The sequence below is a fragment of the Tamandua tetradactyla genome, chromosome 20 (assembly GCF_023851605.1).
Source record: "Tamandua tetradactyla isolate mTamTet1 chromosome 20, mTamTet1.pri, whole genome shotgun sequence".
Lineage (NCBI taxonomy): Eukaryota > Metazoa > Chordata > Mammalia > Pilosa > Myrmecophagidae > Tamandua > Tamandua tetradactyla.
In genome coordinates this window covers 60942367-60964704 of record NC_135346.1, presented here as the reverse complement: position 1 = coordinate 60964704, position 22338 = coordinate 60942367, and the positions used below count along the sequence as shown (strand labels likewise).

The 22338-nt window shown below is 37.6% G+C and overlaps 2 protein-coding genes across 22 annotated transcripts in view; both read right to left on the bottom strand.

The window, feature by feature from the left end:
- Window positions 1-22338, bottom strand: part of LOC143664215 (olfactory receptor 14C36-like) — a 176608-nt gene that overhangs the window by 113822 nt on the left and 40448 nt on the right. The window contains exons 10-13 of one of the 21 annotated variants that reach the window (XR_013166374.1): window positions 10972-11053; window positions 3659-3750; window positions 2169-2260; window positions 1564-1645 (exon numbers count right to left, since the gene is read on the bottom strand). The exons of 19 other annotated variants lie outside the window; for them this stretch is intronic. The gene's annotated coding sequence lies outside the window, so the exon portion shown is untranslated. Of the gene's footprint in view, window positions 1-1563; window positions 1646-2168; window positions 3751-10971; window positions 11054-22338 lie in introns of all 21 variants that reach the window. One more of the 21 variants, XR_013166373.1, reaches the window with a different exon arrangement.
- On the bottom strand, window positions 6507-8703 carry LOC143664650 (olfactory receptor 14C36-like). Its single transcript, XM_077138116.1, has one exon. It carries the CDS (start codon window positions 7938-7940, stop codon window positions 7005-7007), a length of 936 nt encoding a protein of 311 aa, XP_076994231.1. The 5' UTR covers window positions 7941-8703; the 3' UTR covers window positions 6507-7004.

Here is a 22338-nt window from a genome sequence, read left to right as displayed (position 1 = left end):
TGGCTGAAGCTATGGCTGCTCAGCTAGGAGAAGGGATCACCCAAGACACTCTCAGGACATAGGAGCAGGTAGTCTCTGGCTTTTGAGGACAAGACAGACAACCAGGGAAGGCCCTGTTTCAGCTTGACCAGGGAAAATAAAACATTTTCTTTGGTCAGAGTTTTCCAAAAGCATGGAAGGGGTTGGAAAAGATCAGTAATGCTCATCCTTGCACCTACATGGCCCCTGACTACTACATCTAATCTTCAGGGTGCCCTGGGTGGGAGGTGTTGGATCAATCATAAGGATGAGGAGGGTGGGGCACACACTGCTGTTGAAGGGAGAGCTGGGATTCATCCCCAGAGCTGCCTGCCTACAAAGCCACGGCATTTCCAAATCACTGGGCCTTGCTAGCTCAGTAAGATGGGAGGGTCCATCTTAGAGGAAGAGGGTCTGTACCATTGGAGGTGCCCTAATGGGGCTTTGTCCAGTGTGTGTGCAGGAGGGGTCATAGAGGAGAGTCAGCAGCAGATGAGCCTTTGAGGGTCCAGTCCCAAGTCTCGATGACTCCGTGACCAGTGGTTGATGAGGGTATCTTATATCATGGGTGGACAGGGTGTAGATTAAACCCACACATGTCAAGTGCACACAGTGCAGTGTATTTCTCTGTTTCCTCCTTCCTCCCACCTTCCCTTCCTTCCTCCCACTCCCCACTCTTCTTCCCTCATTGTTCCAATTTTTTTTTTCACCCATTCATTCAACAGGCACTTGCTTGCCCTTGTTATGTACCTTGCCCCAGGTCAGAAGAAGGGAATATAGGTGAGGCAGGAAGTGGTTGCAGTTGAAAATTGAATCAAACATTTTTCTGGCTTTTGAAAAAACCCAGAACCTAAAAGGGGGAGATTAGACATGAAAAACCTTTCACTTCCAACATGAAACCAAGGGGACCTGGTTCCAGAACTCCAGAGGCCTTGGAGGAAGGTGTCTGCAGGCCCTCCTGAGTCGGGGAGAGAACCATGAACTGGAGCTTGATAGGTGAGTGGGGAGGCTACAGCAAAAGTGCAGGAGGGGAGCTAAAGTTCCCAAATGACCTCACCTGCATCTGAGCAAGTCCTGGTGTTTAGGAACCTACAGTGCTTAGACAGATGCTTTCTGAGTGTGTCATCAAAGCAGAAGCCATCAGGATCTGATGGTCAGCTATTTCCAAACAGCTAGTCACATCCTATTAGTGGGCTGTGAAGTTAGTTTAGTGGTCATGACCAGCATTTCACAAGATGGAAAGAAACAGAGGAGAAATTCAAAATCAAATTAAAATACTAGAGTATTCCATTCAAAGTAAGAATATTATTTTGTGCAAATCTGTCACACACATACATGTGTCTGAGCTGGGTGTAGCTGCAATGTGTATTTGACCATAATGGTGACTTGTAGTAAAAAAAGTCTAAAAAACCTGATCTGATTCAATCACCTCATTTTACAGAGGAGGGACAGGACTCATACAGCACAGAGCTCTGGGAGAAAAGGATGGGTTGGGACATTGGTTTTTTTCTCTGTTCTTTCTCCTAAGGCAGAAGTCACACTCACCTTGGTCTTCCAAACCCGAACACCCTCCTTTTTCCACACCCAGAGCCAGGTCAAACCTGCCAAAGAGAGCGCTTGGAAGTAACTGGCTCCGTGAGAAGGAAAAAAAAACAACACATATATATACGTAAGTTTGTATTAATTACACTGAGAAAAGGGATGTGTAGCATACAGTTTCCAAATAATAAAATGTACAGAGCTCTTGACTGTAAATTCCATTTAGTCAATTGGTTATCACAGGGTGCTTTCACTGATTTGTGCTAAACTCTTTTATCTGTAGCCAACCTATGGTTGCAACTGAAGAATGAGTACAGTTCTGATAAGATGGTTAGTTGATATTTTCATTCACATTTATGAATAAAATAAATGTGAAACAAGAGAGATGTGTCAGGCTTCATTCATTCATCCTTGCTGAATTGAATAAAAGTTTTGAATGAATATCCACATTCTTTTCTTTTTTTGCTATTCACAATAGAATTGCTACAAACATAGCATATGTTTTTTTATCTGCGTTTTTAACATTTCGTCCACCACTTTATTAAGAATCTACAAAACAACAAATCAAGCCTTGACCAGCAGTGTCAACTATTTCCATTTACGCTACCAACCTGGTGTCACTAAATGAGAAGCTTGGAAGGGAAGCACAGCAGTGAACCATTAGGTACGGTTTACACATCCACACACACAGCAGACACAAAGTCTCGAGAGCGTAGTGAATGGCAAAAGAGAAGAAAACAGGGAAGCGATGAGCTTTGACCTTGATCATCTTTGTGCTTAATGTAACTTATTCAATTACATATGTTTATATAATTTAATTAACAATGACCATTTAACAACTGGTTTCAAAATTCCTGATAATTTCATAGTTGGTTTCTCCATGCTAATACATCAGCACATCATTCATCTGTCCCAGAACACCAAGGCAGGATTCTAGGTATAAGTGCCTGGTATAAGTGATCATGGGGTGACTTATGGGTTCAAAAATGCAAATCAGGTCTGGTCCAGATTCAAACATTCCAATGTGCAGGCTGCAGTGTTGCAAGAGCTACCACATGAATGGACACATGCACACAAGTGGACATGTCCACATGAACAGACATGCACACACAGACACACATGTGTACACAAGCACACTCCTAGGCACACATTTGCACACAGATGTACCCTACACACACACATGCACATGCTGCATGCACCTTTTCTTTCCTCTCTGATACTTCTCTGCACTAAGCAATGGAAACAAATTTCCTTCTGCTGCCTGCAAACTGGCCAGCCCTCTGCTCACTAAGCCTATTGAGAAGGACCTTCAATAGTCCTTGCCTGTATGATACTAGCTGGTCACTGTCCCTCTCTGGGTCTTAGTTTCTTCAACGTTTCCACTGAATTTCATAAACCTTCCACGAACTCTCCTGTGCCAGGCACTGGTCTGGACTCTGGGGACCCTAATGAGTCGTGCACAGCCACAAACATCAGGGAATACAAAGATGTGAGCCACAGCTGGGCCAGGAGGGTCATGACAAGCAGAGCCTGGCTCCAAGAGTCATCTCTGCCTGGGCAAGTTACCAAACCTCTTGTGGCTTCCATGTCCTCATTTTAAAAGGGGATGATACAACCTACCTTGAAGGTACTTGGAAAGATTAAATCAGGAGAATAAAAATAATAAAAAAAAAAAAAGCAGAGAGCTTAGGACATAGTGACACAGGATAAAGTGACATCAATCAAAGTGTCATCGTGTGTTCAGTTTGCCGCTATGGAGCGGTAACCCTCGGTCAAAGGAAGCGGAGAACTGTGGGAACACAGAGGCACCCCATCCCATGCAGCACAGGGCTGTTGGGGAAGGGAGTGGGGAATAGAGATAACCTGCACTCTGGACTCAGAGTTCTAAGTCTCTATAACTCTTCTCTGATGGCCCCCATAGCTCATATTTTTTCACCACATATTTAACAATGAAAAATCTGTAAGTTTTACCCTATGACAAATAGACCTTGCCTGTTTCACTTAAGGATGGTTTTATGATGTCTTCTCCTCATACTTGTGTTTTATTAGTTTTAGCCACATTCAGGCTTCCCTTTGGTTTAAAACCATCCCAGCTACTCACTTAACTAGTGGTGATGGCTGTCTGCTTTGTCAGGCACCCTTTTAAGCATGGGGGAGAGATTCACAGCTGTTAAGTAATGCAGCTGTCTTGTACTGAAAAGGAAAATACACGCAAAAAAAATTGTTAGTCCTATAAGGCCTTACTATTTGCATAGGGCTTACAGCTACATTAATGTTAATTAATGTTTTTATACAAACAACCCTCAGCTTTGGGCATTGGTTAGACATTCTTTAAACAGGAGCAGCTGGGTGAGCTCACCCACCTTCAAAGCCTACACATGCATGTGTGCCCTGAAGCAGGAATGGAGTTGCTAAGCACACAGTCTGTTCTTTATTCAAAAAATATTTAGGGGGGGGGGTTATGATTTGAAAGAACTCAATAAAGAGCTGAACTGCTTAATCTATCATCCTCTTATTGCACTAGATGAATATTTGCCCCCACAGTGGTATCAGTGACACTCTGTGCATAGTTTTCCCTGGTGGTGACCTGCAGGAGTTCTTGCACATCTTCTAAGGAATCTAAATGTCCAGCATGTACACAGCTGTCAGCATAAAGCAGGTCACACCCATATGTGATCTACTGGCATGTTTCACCTGAGTATTACTTTATTGTAATAAACTGCAAATATTAGCTTTTATATAACAAATTACTATTTGTTATAAGTCAAGGTGCAGGATTTTTTCCCTTCAAATTTCCTCTAGACCTACCTGAATATATCTCTCATTAAATTTTTAATTTAATTGTAACCTACCTATTTGTCATCTACCTACTTCAGGTCTTAGCTACTTTCTAGCTGGACTTTTGGTAGGCAGGTTCCTGCCTTATTTTTATCCAGAAAGTTTCATATAGAATATGGATAATATAATACTCCAGCGAACTTCTCGATATTTTCAGTATTCATTCAATACCAAATATTGCCTATACTCTTTAGTCTGCACATCACGATTTTCTAGGACCCTGAGTTACATTTCTCAACTCTGTCCTAACCCAACATGAGATCCAACAAAATTAGCCCAATCACTTTTCTACACAGATATGACTCAACTTTTTCATCACCTCACTTTAGTTTGCATTTTTTTTCTGTCTGAGTCTGTTTCCCTGTATCTACAAGTTTTCAACGTGCTTTATTTCTTCCAACTGTTAAAACAAACACCACTTTCTCCATCTTGCCAAATGCTTCCATGAATGCTATACTGGAATTAATTCTATATAATGGAATTAATTCCATTCTCCTTTCAAAAGCAATCTGCATACAGGACTTTTGAATGAGTCTGGAAATAGAGTTGTTCTCTATTAAAAATTGGCAATGTGTGTATCTTTGTGGGTGTCTCTTGAAAGTCTAATAAGTGTGTTTACCTAGAGCAGGGGCTCTAGAGTTGAAGAGAGATTTAATTTTTATTGTATTATATCTTTATCCCTTGACAGTTTTTACCATGTATTTTCTCTTTTTCTTTTATGCATACTCACAACGATTCTTCTAGCCCAAAATAATGATAATAACTTAACAATAATACTAATAAATAATCCTTATTATAAATATTTTGATAAATGGAAATATAAAGAAAAGCATAAGATTATCACTCTTTAATACAGCAGCAAAAGACATTTCATTTACTGAATATTTCCAATGATATCTACTTAAAATTTTTTGTATTCATTACAAGTGCTTTTCCCCCAAAACTGGTGTCAAATGGCACACAAATATACTTATTTTATTAACACATAGTATAGATATGTAAATAACACAACTTTAATAACAAGGAATTTCACATCATTAATTATACTGCAATAGTAATCTATTTTTATCTTTTCAGATAAAATAAAATCTGAAAATATCTTGCACTTTTAATATTTTAAATAACGTTTCAGTGACTATTCCTTTAATTATATTTTTGGTTGTATGCCATATTATCCTTTTAAACTATATTAAGGTTAGTGGACAATCACTTTGCCTTTATGTATTGTTTTAGTTGATATGTATATATAGAGAGAGGGATATATATACATATATACACATACATATATATATAAATATATATATACACATACATATATAAATATATATATACATATATATATATGTATACATATAGAGAGAGAGAGACAGAGAGAGAGAGAGAGAGAGAGAGAGGGAGAGAGAGACAGGGAGAGAGAGAGAGAGAGAGTTGGGGAACACTGGAAGAAGACCCACTTTAGAAGGGACAGTCATGAGTTTGGTTTCTGACATCCTAAATTTCAGATGACTGCGAGATAGCTGAGTGGGTATGTCAAGCAGCTGTTATGTGGATCTTCAGCTCACAAGAAAACTGGGGATCGTAAATCTGAGAGTCACCAGCCTAGAGAATCTGAAGCCCACAGGTATATGAGATCATGGAAAGAAAATGTGAACTGAGAAGAGCATGAGCCTAGTGTCCCCACACTTTAAGGTGAAATAGGGAAAGAGGAAGCCATGGGGGAGACTAAGAAGCTACCCAAGAGGTAACAGATGGCCAAGGACAATGCTGAAGACTTTTATTTCTTAAGCAAGACCATATTTTGAGTATCTCATTGGTAGGAATTCCGGTGTAATAGTTAATATCAGCAAAACTGAGAGATCTGAATTGCAAATTAACAGCACCTGGTATTTCCTGTGTCATTTTTACAATCTGAAAAAGTTGGTTTCTCCACCATTTGACAATATCATAAAAAAGTATTAAACCATGTCTATGTTGCTAAAAATTAAAAAGTTATAGATAAATATACTTATATACAACCTCATAACCATGTGGTACTCTTAGGTGATACAGAGTTACTGTCAACCAAAAATGTAGTTTCATGTAAATGGAGTTTTCACATATAAAGGGTTTTTTTTTCTTGCTTGTAAATATTGTTAAAATTTATATATGACAGTTTGGTGAAATGTGGTTCCATCATATAGGAGTTAACTGGGAGTGAACACTGGGCATCAGTACTGGTTTAGAAGAATCTTTTTTTTTTCATTACTTTTTTTGCTGGAGTCACATACTAAGAGAACTACTCTAAGAAGGCCAATACATTATTATTAATATATTAGACACTCTAACTTTTGTTTAGCAAACTAAAACAGATTTTGGTACCAAAGGAGTGGGAGGCTGCTGCATTTGGCGTTACCAAGCATGGTGGAATGGCCTTTTAGAAGGATAAGGGGGGTATTCTGGAAGAATTATGAGGAGCTTCATAGAGAAAGCCTCGATTGCTTTGAAGAAACTACTGGTGGCTTAGAGAAGGAAGACCAGGTTCCAAAAGTTGGAAACAGGCAAGACAGTCAATATTGACAGCTTTTCCAACACACATCATCAGTATAGGATTGTCTGAAAGAATTACCCATTCACTTTCCTGGATAAAGCATCCTCTTCAAAACTTTCTTCATAGCCTCCATTATCTGTTTGTTTCTAAGACTATAGATAATAGGATTCAGGAAAGGAGGGACTATAGAATAGAACACAGAGGTGATCATGTCCTGAATTGTGCGTGAGGAGGGGATCGGCTTTATATACACAGCAGCACCAGAGCTGAGAAAGACAGACACCACGAGGATGTGAGGGACACAGGTAGAAAAGGCTTTTCCCTGCTCTCCCCTGGTTGGAAACCTGAGCACAGTAGAAAATATGTAAACATAAGACCTGATAATAAAGACAAAGCAGCCACCACCAATCACTGCTGTAGAGATAAAAATTGAAATTTCATTGCTGAAGGTGTCAGAGCAGGAGAGCTTCAGTAGAGAGGGGACATCACAGAAGAACTGATTGACCACATTGGACCAACAGAAGTGCAGCCGGATAGTGTTCCCAGTGTGGAACCCAGAGTAGGCCACACCACTGAGCACAGAGAACAGGGTCATCTGGACACAGACCCGAGGGTTCATGATCATGGGGTAGTGGAGGGGCTGGCAGATGGCCACATAGCGGTCATGGGCCATGGAGGTGAGGAACATCACCTCCACAAATGCACAAAAGAGGACCATGAAGATCTGAGTTGCACACCCAGCCCCTGAGATGGTCCTGTTGTCAGTGAGAAAGGTGACACAGGCCTTGGGGACAGTGACAGAAATGTAGCACATGTCTAAGACAGACAGGTTCCTGAGGAAGAAGTACATGGGGGTGTGAAGATTCTTGTTGAAGGTTGTTACGGTGACAATGAGAAGGTTCCCCATCAGGGTTGCCAAGTACATCAGCAGGAAGATCATGGCATGCAAGAGTCTGTACTCCCACACATCAGAAAATCGTGTAAGCAGGAATTCACTCTCCATTGTAGAGTTGAGCATCTTTAGTTAACTTTCCTTGGGCATGGAGAAAGCGCATAATCCATAAACAACATGGAGAACAAACATGAAAAAAGAAATTAGCCCAAATATGTTTATAAATGCATATTTATACAAATTTATTCTTCGTAGTTCCCATTAGCTATTAGGAAATAGCATAGTGTCGCCTTACAGTCCTTTAGTTTCTCTGCTTGCATGTCTTATTTACAGTGCATGGGTAGCAAATGAAATTTAATCCTTTAAAACCTATGCCCATACGTCGTGAAATTTTTGTCAAGAACCAGCTACACATCGTTATAATTGTAGGTCAAAGTTTGCCTGTAAGAATATTTGAGTTAATAAATAGGCCAATTGGTGGTACAGATGGACTCTTTGGCCATATTCTATAAATGTCAACATATCAGTAGATGATGACCAAACACAACCTGAGTAAATGTAGGGTACACATTTCTGTATAGGATCATGTACGCTACATGTATATACCAATGTAGAATACACAATCTGAATAAATGTTCTGATCTATTGTATCAGAACCTTTAAAACTTTATGTATGGTGGAAATCTTTTATTTGCCCACTAGTAAGAAAATTATTTTCATTTCTAATTCTACAGTATAACTTGATACTGATTTCATTTGGAAATTCACCCTCAAAATTTCTCCATCTGAACACCACCTTCTTATTGGCTACATATGTCTCCTCCTTTTATGTACTGATTTTATACTTTATCTTAATGTTTGATTATTTAACCCTCCTCCTTAAATCTCTCTCTCTGTTTCTATCTCATGCTCTCTTTCCCTCCCCTCCTTACCTAAATTATTAGTTGCGTGCATTTTACTTTTTTCTTTCTGAGCCTAAATACTATAAGCAACAGATTGGGTAATATACACAAATTTTATTCATTTAGAATGTCATGTGTAGTTTATAGTACTCACATCGTACAAACCTTCTCATTGTAACTCTACAAATTGTGAAGTAACATAGGCAATATTAAAATGAAAGAAATCAGTATTAATGAAAAGTCTAAAGACTTGTTATTCCAAATAAATGTGAATGGAAGAGCACTCATTCAAAGCCAGTTCTGTCTGCTCAGAAAATCCATTTCCACATCTTGTATTTTTTCCACAAGAATTCCTGATCTTACTGAGTTTGATTGTGTCCCACCTCAACAATTCCTGCTCCTCATAAAATCTGAGCATTTCCTTGTACAGTTCCATCCCAGGCTGTCAACTAGTGCTGGAGCTACGAGACCATGGTTTGGGGATTGTTAAATGATGGCTATCGAGAGCTGAGAAATCACTCCATTGACTTCCTACTTATTACATTGAGTGCTAAGTGCACCATGAGAACTGCTCAAATCATTCTCCATACCACTCACTGCTATATTTCTTATCCTTTTCAACACTGCTATAATTTTAAATGAGGATAATTAGTTTTAATCTGCTCCTTACTCAGGTAGTAGAGTAAAATATCTGAGTTGTCCCAGTTTCTTCTCCATGTCAATATAATTTCATTATCACTTTTAAAATCTCTGTGACTTTTCTAATAAAGGAGAGTTACAGCTTGAACAGAGAAATATTGGGAACCTAATTTGGGTCAATTCTGGGCACAAAATCAATTTTTTGTTTTTAAGAATAATAAAGAAACTTGAAATAAATTTATTTATATACTAACAGTATGAGAAATGTAATCTGAAATAATCTTATTTTGTATACTAACAATATGAGAAATCATCATAAGAGATATTGCCCTAATAACTTAAGTCTTTCAATATGAAGCTATTCTTATGTTTTCTCACCTAGGTTTTCTTCCTTACCTGCTGAGGTAGAGAATGGAACCATCCATCTGTTTCACTCACCATTATAATCTTCATTCTCTCTCCTCTTCACTGGTGCTGTTATATCCCATTAAGTTATTTCTTTTCCATATGGTGTCTGAATTTTCATAAATGCCTAAGTATCTTTATTCATAAACTTAATTCTGAAATTCTGATCCATTTATTTAATTTTTTGCTATTTCTTTTCATTAGCCTTTCACAATGTTACAGCCATCTCAGTTTTTTATTAGAAACATAGCAATCTTGCTCCTTCCAGCATCTAAGCATCTAATTCCAAGAACATTTGCATCACAGAGTCTGTTGGCTGATATGTCACTCTTCAGCTCACAGAGACTCCTTGACCTTGGAGTACACTACAAGGATTTCCACTCCTGGGGCCTCACCTCTGACTGCCTGTTTCCCCTTCTTGTTGTCTTAGCCATTTACTTCATTAAAGGCTTTTGGGGGTTCAGGGTGTCAGTACCCAATAGCCAGTTCCTATTGCATCATGACATTCCACACCTCTTCATCTGAAATACGTTTCCTCCCTCTATTCTGCCCCCTCCTCCTTCTATTTGTCTTCTTGTTGTGCTGCCGTCATCTCATCTTCCACCACTCTATCCCTGCTCTGGCCCTTTCTTCTGGAGCTTCACTCTTCTTTCTCCCTTATGTCCTAGCCAGATTGCAGTTAGTAGCTGTTATAATTCTGGCAAACCAGTAACATATATCTCATGTTATCTTTTTAAAATAAAATTGTCCTTAATGATCTCAGTTGTTATGCTACCTTTCTGACTGCTGGTAAGACTTCATTAGTAATACTATTTTTTCAAATCATCATGTACTTAGTTGAACTTGAATACATCTTAGATCTCCATCATTTTATTAAAAAACACTTTTAGTTCAGTCAAAGTGTTGTTGAACTGAGACCAACTTAGACATTACATGGTGTAACTGAAATCCCTAGCAAGAAGGTCTCCAAGTTATAGATCCAATAAGACTCTCCAATTAACTTAAAATTATTAAAACATTTCAAAAAAGTGCTTTGAAAATATTATTTTAAAAGCCTTAAAATACATTGTTTTGGGGGTGGGTGGTTATACTTCTGCTTTTCATTTCTTTTCCATCTTTGTTAATTGAACTTTCTAACTATAATCATTTAGTACATCAGTATCTATTCCAACATTTTGGGATTAAGAAATACCTAAGAATGTTAACCTTACCTGAAGAAAATGAAAAATTGATGCATTTATTGACTGTTTAATTCATGCATTCAATAATTTCCCACAATTAATCTTCTCAGTTCTAGAAAAGGAGAATAATGACAGCTAATATCTTTCCTTGCAACATATTACAAGTAGATATTTTTGTGGAAATATCATTTATTTAATAAAATTATGACATTTTCATTGATGAAATGAGTCATATTGTGTGTATAAAATATTGTTATGCTTTCCAATAAGACCTGGACATACTTTAGAACTTGAATAAGCTGAGACTGATAAGCTGATGACACCATACGTATAGGCACTGTTGGTGAGATATCAGTATTTAATTGATGTTGGGATAAGCTGTGAAGATTTAATATGTTTTTATGACCCATACAAGAAGAATTGGAGGTCCCTAGACAAAACCCTTAATGAATGTTAAGCACAGCACATATTACACCAGAGCTGTTTAAACTATTTTCCATGATGTCTTGAATTTGTGAAGTATACATTTCAGTCCTGCTTAACCTTGTATATCAACTTCTTGACCATAAGAGAATGTTTACCAGGCTCCTCCATTCCACATTTTTATTTTCTTGTTACTTTTTTCTTGTGACCAGCATCCTAACTTATGACATAGGGAACCTTGCCTAATTCAAAAGTCAGGGCAGGTGTCACTTTCGGACTGACCTCCAGCTCATAAGATAAAAATTGTCCTTTCTTTTGCTCTTTGATGGTGTACTTTATTTTAGGCCCATTTCAAGCATTCCATTTATGCTGCTGCTATTTTAAGCTAATCTATTAACAGAGGTTTTATTGATAACATTGTAATACCAACTTGATTAAAAATGGCTATTTCAATATTTATGAATAGCTCTAACCTACTAAAGCCAGTTTCATACTGCAGGTTGAGATCTTAAAAAAATTACTTAATTTTTTTTGACAAACTACGTATTACACTGTCATTATTATATTATATAAAGGCAACAATCTTTCAAAATTTGAACATAGGGTAAAAATATTTCATACTTACCAATCAGTTTTAGTTTTCTATCTTGAATTTCCATGTGACAGTATAATTCATTTAAATCCCTGTGTCTTTCAGGAGAAGGTATGTTATATACCCAACACTCCCATTTACTTTTTTATAGCTTCAATATCAACCCCTCAATAGTTTTTTTTAATTGTTATTGTTTAAATGTTTACAGAAACCTGATTGGAGTTAAATATATAATCATATATCCAGTAACAACTCGTACAGAAATGCTTTATACAATGCCAGAATTCCTTCAAAGCAACTAATTTCATTCTCCTGTTTTGCATAAAATATGCATTACTGTCAACTGCTTCATCACAGTCTAAATCAGTCTCTACAAGGAAAGATGGTCCAATAAAGTCAATAAGAAAACAAGCTATGAACAACAGATAAGAGAGGTTTTCTGGTTCCTGTAAAGCAGGAACAGAACCTTTCATAAAACATTCCTGCAGCACTGGGGTGAGCTGCAATTATGTGCCACCCAGGAATGCATCATCTATGAAGCTTGGCCCTGTGAGCAGAAGTAAACAACTTCTAATAGCTAAATCAGACCTTTGGGAAGATATAAACTTTTAAGCTACAATGGTATGCAAATAGTACAACTTTATAGAAGGAGCTCAAAACATCCTCGGACTTAGAAAAAAGTTCACAAACCACAGACTGTAAACAATCTCAAAAACACCCTCAGCTTTTTAACCTTCTCTTCAAGTCCAGCTAAGGACACATGCACACCTCCTGTAGCCATAGGCCCTATGGCTCTACACAGCTTCAGAAGGATCTGATATATATGTAATTATAAGGTGAATGCAGAAAAATAATGGGTTGTATCTTTCTTTGAGACCTTGGTTTATCACAGGCTAAATTCATCTTGTCTAGGGATTAGTGGACCCCCACTTACAATCTCACTGCCAGGCTCACAAAAGTGTCATGCACAGATATCTGACTCCACAGCTTAAAGTACTTATGATCGCATATCTAAATATGTGCCATGCATTTTCAGGAAAGACCTCGTTCCTCCAGAGGGGATGTACAACTGAAAACTCTACTTTTATGCAAAGGAGTTTTCCATCAGAATGAGGGGTTTAAAGGAGATTTCACACCAATTCGAAGACTTCCCCTCAAATTTGAGGTTTCGTACAATAAACATGAGGATCTTCAGAAGAAGATTTCATAGTCAGTAAAGAACCAGCTCTAGATTCATGTTTCTATACAAAGAAATCATCATCCACGCAGCCTGGAGCCCTTTTTGCAATTCCTTCCAGAGCTACCTTTTCCAAAGCAGGGCAAGCACAGCACTGCTTGCTTGAGACAAGTCAGTATGCCTTTTCTTACATACATTTTTAAGGGAAAAATAGTAATTTATAGGGGTCTAATAACATTTTCCTAATAGAACAATGCCAAAATAGGTCTGTTTTAACATATGCTTTTTTTTAATAAGATTTTTCAGGGGTAGTACCTGGTCAACTTTACCAGGCAGCAGAAAAGGGACTAGTGTACTCTTCAATTTTCTCCAGGAAGCCTGTGAGCAGTACAGTTCTTCCTCAACTTTGCCATCATCCCATCTCCCTGTGAAGACATCCAGGCTTAAAATGCATCAGCCTGGCCACTCGGGAGGTGAGGACCAGGAGAAACAATTTCAGAATTCGCTTCTCAGCCATCACCACTCAACAAAGCAGGGCTGTGGCAAAAGCAGGAGACCAGGCTTGGGGATGCTTTGGCCAAAGGAACCATGGTCATAGGGGTGAGGGTCCCAGAGAGGTTCTAGCTGACAGGAAGAGAAGCAGCTGTGATGCCCCATGGAGCATGTGTGGATACAACAGTTCTATGGAAAAGTAGACACAGTGAGGAGTTAAAGAAGAAATTAATATAAAGGAAACAAATTTAATTTCTCAAAATCAAATCAAACCTCTTAAAACTGAAAAGCAAATAATCCTCAGGTATACTGGGATGGGGGTGGGGGACTGAAGTTTTTGATGTGTTGCATTTAGCTGAGTTATAAAGAAGAATCCTGTTTGTGAAAACAGCATCAATATTGAGGCTATGTAGTTAAGGAGAATAAGTGAAGCGCGAGGCTGGGGGAAGAGGCCTCTGGAAAGAGAGGAGGATGGAAAGGGGACCAAATGTGAAATATGCCTCTTTTATTCCAGAAACAGTAAGTGGTACTTTAATTTCCCTCAAAGAGCAGGCCCATAATCAATTCTAGCTTCAAAGAAACTGCATCCCATCCACTCTTCTCTTTTCCAGCTGCAATTCTTCAAGAACTGCTGAATGTCCTCTCTGGCATGCTTCTGTCCCTCCATATCTGCTTTGCTGGAATCACCTCTATCAGTGCAATTATCCACTCACTCTGCACTTCCATTAACAGTTCTCAATCTGCTAAAAATGCTGGGACTGAGTTCTTTAATACAATGAATATAAAGTAGACACTAGTCTCATTGTGGGAACACCCTTCCTATTTAAATTTTCCATTCAAAGTCTCTCTGAAAACACAGGGAGTAAAGACTTGTGCTGTTTCCTGACAATGTCTCTATTTCAAATGACCCATCTCAGGAGTGGAACTGGCTCTTGAACAGAAACATCCATTATCCATGGTAGAGTCTCGTTCTGTCCTGTGTGCTATCTTCTATGCAGCCATGAGGTTTGCTCAGACAAGGGTCACTTTTTGACAGTGAAAGGGAAAAAACGCATTTTTAAAGTCCTAACTTTGATTCAGTTCCTACCTGGATCCCCATTGTACGTCCCGGTGACATCAGCTTTTATTGAAAGTTGTTAGAGCAGTTTCCAAGGCCAACATTCAGTTGCAAAAGGCAAAGATCCTTCAGAAGAGGCACTGAGCACTTTTTGAAGTGGTGCTGATTGTGCTTTCAGCTGTGGCTTTAGCTAATATCCTTTAAGTTATGAAGGTGCTGTTAGAAGGCATGGTGTGGAGGAATTAACAACTGTGGAGCTGACCACTTGGGAGAAGGGGACACTCTGCAGGCCCATGACTCCTTGACTCTCAGGTGACTGAACCTGGCTTCTGCACTCCACACCCAGACAGAAAGAATGGAGCTGCTGGCCAGATGTCCACCCACACACTGAGTGTGGCTGAAAGCAGTGGACTCAAGATATCCCTGAAATATTAAAGCGCTAGTGGAAACAATGGTTAAAGTATTAAATAATGTAAGTGAGCTGTTACCAGAAGACTATGAGCTATCTAGTCTAGACTTGTGGTCACTGAAGCTGTGGAATATTTCCAGAGCCATAAAGATTTCTTATTCATGACACCTATCCAATGGGCAAACGATGATGAATAGTCTTTAGTTGTGATTATAATATATGAATTATAGAACTTTATACAGTAAAATTTGGAAACTTTTGGAGGGAATATGTCTTTGTCTCTTTTTTTTTTAGCAACATACATTTTAAATGTCCATTACTTTTCAAAAGCACAGTGGGTAAATCCCACTCCTTTCATGAATGCTTAAAATCAAACATAAACAAATATTTATTAAACCATAAATACTAATTAAGATATTTTACTGGTTATTTCTAATACAAGCAGAAGCAGATTTATTTTTGCATTTTTCAATTACAAATTGGTTATTGCAGTCTATGTTCTTACCGTATGTTTCTACATTTCATGCTAAAAATATTATTGTTTATAATTAAATTTAATATGTTCACATATATTCCACATCAGTGAAGTTGAAGAAACATCTCAACCTCCTTTATAAGTGTTGGGAAAATGATCAGGATGCCAGGTCCATGAAAACAGGGTTTTCCCTCATGCCCTCAGCATTTCCCTCTCATGAATGGAGTGATTTTCAATAGTGAGGCCAAACTGACAGGACTGGTTTAATAGAAAAAACTGTCCTTCTGAAATTGTTCAAATTGTGTACATAAATGAATTGTATGTTATCATCAGATCCTCAGTCTTCTAGTTCAGAAATCCCTTAGAAATTTACTTCTTGTTTCTGCTAAGGCTACACCACCAATGGTTTTGAATCTTTCATAGATAAACTAAGGGTTGTTGAGACAGGGTTTTACCCCGTGGAAGTACTCAAAACAAAATCACTCTTTTGTTTTATCTCCCCTTCTTTTACTTGAAAACTTTATCCTATCAAAACGGTGTTTTGAAAAACAAAACAAAAACAAGCAGTGAGCATTGTAGGATACAAGTGAAGATGATTCAGGAACAAAGGTAAAGAGGAAAAGAAAATTATTATCATCAAAAACTCACAAGTTAATAGTGTGTTTAACATGCTGGAGAGGCAAGCCAGGATTTCTGGTAAGGGTCCAGAGTTTTTGCAGGTGCAGGATGAGTGGGCATCTTCAATGGCAATGGCAGAGACCTTGACAGGAGACATTTTGTTTTATAACAAGGACATCTGTGTTCAGTTTTATTTTAAAATGTGGGGATATAATGGCATTATAGAAAGCCTCTGGGGACACAGCCTTTGTACCAAGAACAGCCAGTGCCCAGGGGCAATTTCAAGGATATAATTGTCTCTAGATGGTGAGGAAATAGGGCCCAAATGAAAACTGCATGAACATCACTTTTGTATATGAAGAAATACTAATATTTGAACCTGTGAATATCTTGTGCATTCTGGAAAACAAGGAGTAGAGAAGAGGCTGCCAGCCAGCCTCTACCAAATCCCTGGAAACAGGGTTATCCCACTCATCCTCAGGGTTGCCCTTTGAGGAATGGATGATTTTCACTAGTGAGGCAAACTCAAAGGATTTGTTTCATGAACAAAACAACCCTTTTGAAATGAACAAAAATAAAGGGATTTAATGCTATTTACCAACATCGAGCCAAAGCCCAGCACATCACAAAAGCATTTAGACTAGTAGCTGGCACGTAGCACACATTAGAAAGTGTGACAATATCGATCATATTCTTCACCACGATGGTGTGTATTAATCAGGCAGACCCTGTCAGGAAAGTGAAAGACTTTCCATACTTCTTAGAGGTACTACTTAATATTTCTGTCATTGATTTCCAGTTTATTTCAACTATGCTCAGAAAACACAATCATTAAGAACTTTATCTGCTGAAATACTGTTGATTTTTGCCTGAGTACATATTCTATTTTGAGACATGCTCAAAATGCTCTGAATTAGGGAAGGAGTGGGGAAACTGTCAAAATTCAGAGTAAGCTAACTTACCAGTTCAGTGATGCCATTCTCCAAAGACTTTCTCCATCTCAACTTACTGTAATAGAGGATTCTAATCAAGAATATCTTAGTTTTACTAACCATAATAAAAATTATAACTATGCATATGCCAATTACCATAAGGTAAGTAACTCTGATTGCTAATTACAACTTCTCATTTAATAGTTTCCTGGCATTAGAAAACCCTACAAATTTCAGGATTTTCCTCAAAAAACACATATTGAAGAGAGAGCAAAATTTTTAGAGTTACTCGAAAAATGTCTATTCTGTACCATGGGAGTGAAAATTCATATACGTGCTTATTATGACATGCTATTCAATCATGCTGTGCAAGTGCTTTACGCCTTTACTGATGTTTGCCCATTTTTAATAATGTAAATGTGTTATATTTTCCTCTCCAATGATGATTTTCAAATTTTTAAAGTTCTCCTCTGTGCTCTGCTACATTATGCAGTATTTGCTTTGAAGATACATTTGTAGGTGCATATAAATCTGTGATTATGTCTTCCTATTAACTAACTTCCTCATCATGATGTAAAATCCCTCTTAACATTAAACATACGTCATGGTTTAGGTGTTGACCCATGATGGAGAGGCAAGCCAGGGGAACAAGATTTTACTAGACACACAGCCAAGCCAGCTATCTTATGGCTTGTATTAAACTGAATATTTTCCATTTTGTTTAAATATTTATTTTAAATGCATTTCTCCATTTATTAAAGTGTTATTTCATAACAGTAGCATGTAATCAGGTCTTGAATTGTTTTCAGTCCACTTTGATATTATGTAATTGCATTCTTTAGTTTACTTGCATTGTCAACTGAATGCAATTGGTTGTATATTCAGTCTACAGTCAGGCCCCTTGTTTGCTATTTGTGCCAATCTTTTCTTATCCAAATTTTCTTCTGTTGGATTGATAAAATATTTACTTTTACATTTTACCCACAGAATAGATTTTTTGGTCATCCAATTGGTTTCCATCATTAATTCTTCCAGAAATATCAATTAATTTCACTTATGACATTGATAATATGATTACTTAACTAGGGATGTAAAGGACTTGTCCACAGGAAACTACATAACATTGCTAAAGGAGATCTAAATAGGTGGAAAGACACTCCCTGCTCATGGATAGGAAGGATAAATATAGTTAGGATGTCAATTTTCCCCAAATTGATCTACAGATTTAAAACCAATCAAAATTCTGATAATCTACTTTGAAAATTTAGAAAAGCTAACTACCAAATTCATCAGGAAGGGAAAGAGACCCTGAATAGCTAAAAGTATCCTAAACTGTTGTGCCCCGCACCACACTGTTGTGCCCCAACCCATTCCTTGCATCCAGCTACCCATCCACCCCACAAACACAAGAATTTAAACTACTCAAGGAAATCAACTCCCAAAGTAAATCAATCAAGATATTTACAAGCAACAAAAGTGACAGAAGTTCACTAGGCATATCACAATGCTGAAAGTTATAGCACAGCCTCGTGACAAAATTAAATATCAGGGGTGACAGAGACATTGAAACAACTAATCCAAGATGCTCATATAACTCTACTTAAGAAAATAAGTGTGATGGCAAATGACATAAAGGTGATCAAGAAGAGAGTAGAAGAGCATAAACAGGAATTTTAAAGAATAATAGACAGATAACAGATATCACAGAGATTAAAGTCAATGTTGACCAAATAAAAAAACATACTAGAGGCACACAATGGCAGATTTGAAGAGACAGAAGAAAGAATATGCAATCTAGTGGACAGGATAAATGATTTTGAACATTCAAAACAGCAAATGACAAAAAAGATGGAAACATTTGAATTGGATCTCAGGGAAATGATAGACAAAACAAAGCACACAGATACAAAAATCATTGGTGTCCCAGAAGGAGAAGAGAGGAGTAAAGGGCTAGGAAGAGTAGTTGAGAATATAATGGGTGAAAACTTTCCAACCCTTTTAAAGGACAAATACACTAGTCAAAGAAGCTCAACGAACTCCAAACAGAACTTCCTCAAGACACATGCTAATCATTCTGTCAAATGTTAGTGAGAAGCAGAAAATTCTGAAAGCAGCAAGAGTAAAACAATCTACTACATACAATGGAAACCACGGAAGACTGAGTTCAGACTACTCAACTGGCCCCATGGAGGCAAGAAGGTAGTGGTATGATATATTTAAAATCCTGAAAGAGAAAGACATCCAGCCAAGAATTCTGCACCCAGCCAAACTGTCCTTCAAAACTGAGGGAGAGAATAAAATTTTCACAGATGAACAAATCCTGAAAGAATCTGATGACAAGAGACTGGTCCTACAAGAAAGGGAGTTCTGCCAATTAAAAAAAAAAGACAGAAGAGGGAGGTTTGGAGGAGGGCACAGAATTGAAGAGTACCAGTAAGGGTAACTTAAAGGATAAAAGGAGAAAGAGGGAAAAGAATATACAGATATGACAAATAAAAAAAAAAAAAAAGAAAAGATGGTGGATTCAAGACAACCCTTCTCAGTAATAACTTTGAATATTAAAGGACTAAACTTACCAATTAAAATATACAAATTGACAGAATGTATTAAGAAATATAATCCAGCAATATGCTGCTTATAAGAGACTCATCATAAACACAAGGATACAAATACACTGAAGGTGAAATGATAGAAAAATATTGTCCACAAGAGTTGCAACCAAAAGAAAGCAGGAGCAGTATCATGGTCAGGTTCACATATCAACATGGTCAGGCGGTGGTACCTCTTTGTCTGGTTGGGGAAGTTCTGGCCTGTCTTTTGCTTTGAGGACATTTCATAGAATTAAATCATGATCATGTCAGGTACATCCACAGCTGATTCCATTTGTAATCAGCCAAGGGGAGTGACTTCTTTAATGAGTGATGCTTTATCTAATCTTGGAAAGCCTTTTAAGGAGGAATCACAAAGACAGGCTCTCTTCCTGATTCAGCCAGTGAGCCTATCCTGTGGAGTTCATCCAGAACTTCCATTGGAATCATCAGCTTCACAGCCTGCCCTACAGATTTTGGACTCTACATTCCCATGGTTACATGAGACACGTTTATAAATTTTATATTTATGAATTATTCCTGGTGATTCTGTTTCTCTAGAGAACTCTAACTAATACAAGTAGCTTTACTAATATCGGACAAAATAGACTTTAAATGTAAAGACATCATAAAAGACAAAGAAGGATGCTATACATTAATTAAACAGACAATTCACTAAAAAGATATAACAATCATAAATGTTTATGCTCCCAAACACGAAGCTCCAAAGTTCATGAGACAGACATTGGCAAAACTGAAGTGAAAAAAAAAAAACTGAAGGGAGAGATAGATGTTTCAACAATAACAGTTGGAGACTTCAATACACCACTCTTTCTATACACATAACAATCAGACAGAAGATCAACAAGGAAATAGAGGAATTAAACAATTTGATAAATGAATTAGACCTAACAGACATATATATATATATATGTCATTGCACCCTAAACCACAAGAATGCACATTCTTCTCTAGTGCTTATATAACATTCTCCAGATAGATCATATGCTTGGGCACAAAACAGGTCTTCATAAATTTAAAAACACTGAAATTATTCAAAGTACATTCTCTGATCACAACGGAATATAGCTGGATCTCAATAATCACCAAAGAATGAGAACATTTACAAATATATGGAGATTACATAACATATTCTTAAACAGCCAGTGGGTCAAAGAAGAAATTAGTAGAGAAATCAGTAGCTATCTGGAGATGAATGAAAATGAGAATACACCTTATCAGAACTTATGGGATTGGCAAAGGCTGTGCTGACAGGGAAATTTAGTGCCCTAAATGCCTATGTTAAAAAGTACGAAAGAGCAAAAAATTAGGAGTTAATGGTTCACCTGTAGGAACAGGAGAAAGAACAGCAAATTAGCCTCACAGCAAATAGAAGAAGAGAAATAACAAGGATAAAAGCAGAGTTAAATGAATGGGAGAACAAAAGAACAATAGGAAAAAAAACAATCAATAAAACCAAAAGTTGGTTCTTTGAGAAATTCAAATAAAATTGATTGGCCACTAGCAACACTGACAAATTAAAAAAGAGAGACAATGCCGATAAACAAAATCAGAAATGAGAAGGGGTACATGACCACAGACCCTGAAGAAACAACAGAGATCATAAAAGATTGGGTCACATCTCCATGGAAACAATCAGAAAGGTCCTACTCAGCAATTCTGAATGAGGATTAAGGCCTTGGAATTTCTCGGGTGCATCATAGCTTTCTACTGGCACAGTGGATGACCTCGGATTTGTCCCACCCTGTGTTTCAGCCTCACTGTATCTGCCATCACAGCTCTCATGGTCCTGCAGGTGTGGACTGTGGCCACCTTCTCCCTGCAGCTGAAGATGAGCCCGGCTGACACAGCAGAAGCTGAAAGATTCACTCAGCCAAAGTGACTGAGTTATTTTTCCTTTTGGGGGCAGGGGTCTAGGCAGCATATTTCAAGTGTGATTTCACTTATGTTTATAAGCAGCTTTTCTTGATTAAAATTTTGATTCATTGAATTGCCTTCAGTTCTAAAACAAACCTCTGTAACTTCAAACTTAATGTACTCTGTCTCCAACAAAACATGAAAATACAATTTAAAACACGGTTTTCACAGACACAATACAATGCATATATTATACACGGTATCGCAAAATATTCCTATTATTACTTGCATATGCTGTCACAATGAATAAGTAAACAGAAATTGGAATTTTATAGTTTCAAGAAATTTAACATGTACTATGACAATTTTATGACTGTTTAGCTATTCAACTACTGGTCTACCCTGCAGTTTCTTGCACCATAAGGAGCAAAGCTAAATAATATCTGCTGACCTAAAAACATTTTTTCTGGTCAATTGTAAGGAGATAAGAAATAGATAAATCCTCTTAATGCATTAACTAGTTGCTTCTCATGTGTGAATCATTCTTTAAGCATAAAGGATAACACTGTATATTCAGAATCAATACCATTCCTTAGAAATATGAGGAAATTTTTAGAGGGCAGTGCCCTTTTAAATATGCTTAAATCTCCCATTATGAGAGAGTTGCAACTTATGATGAATATAGAAGCTTACTCATCTGGTTGACAGAATTGTCCTTTCAAAATGTCTGAAAAATTGAGTGGGAGGACAACCACT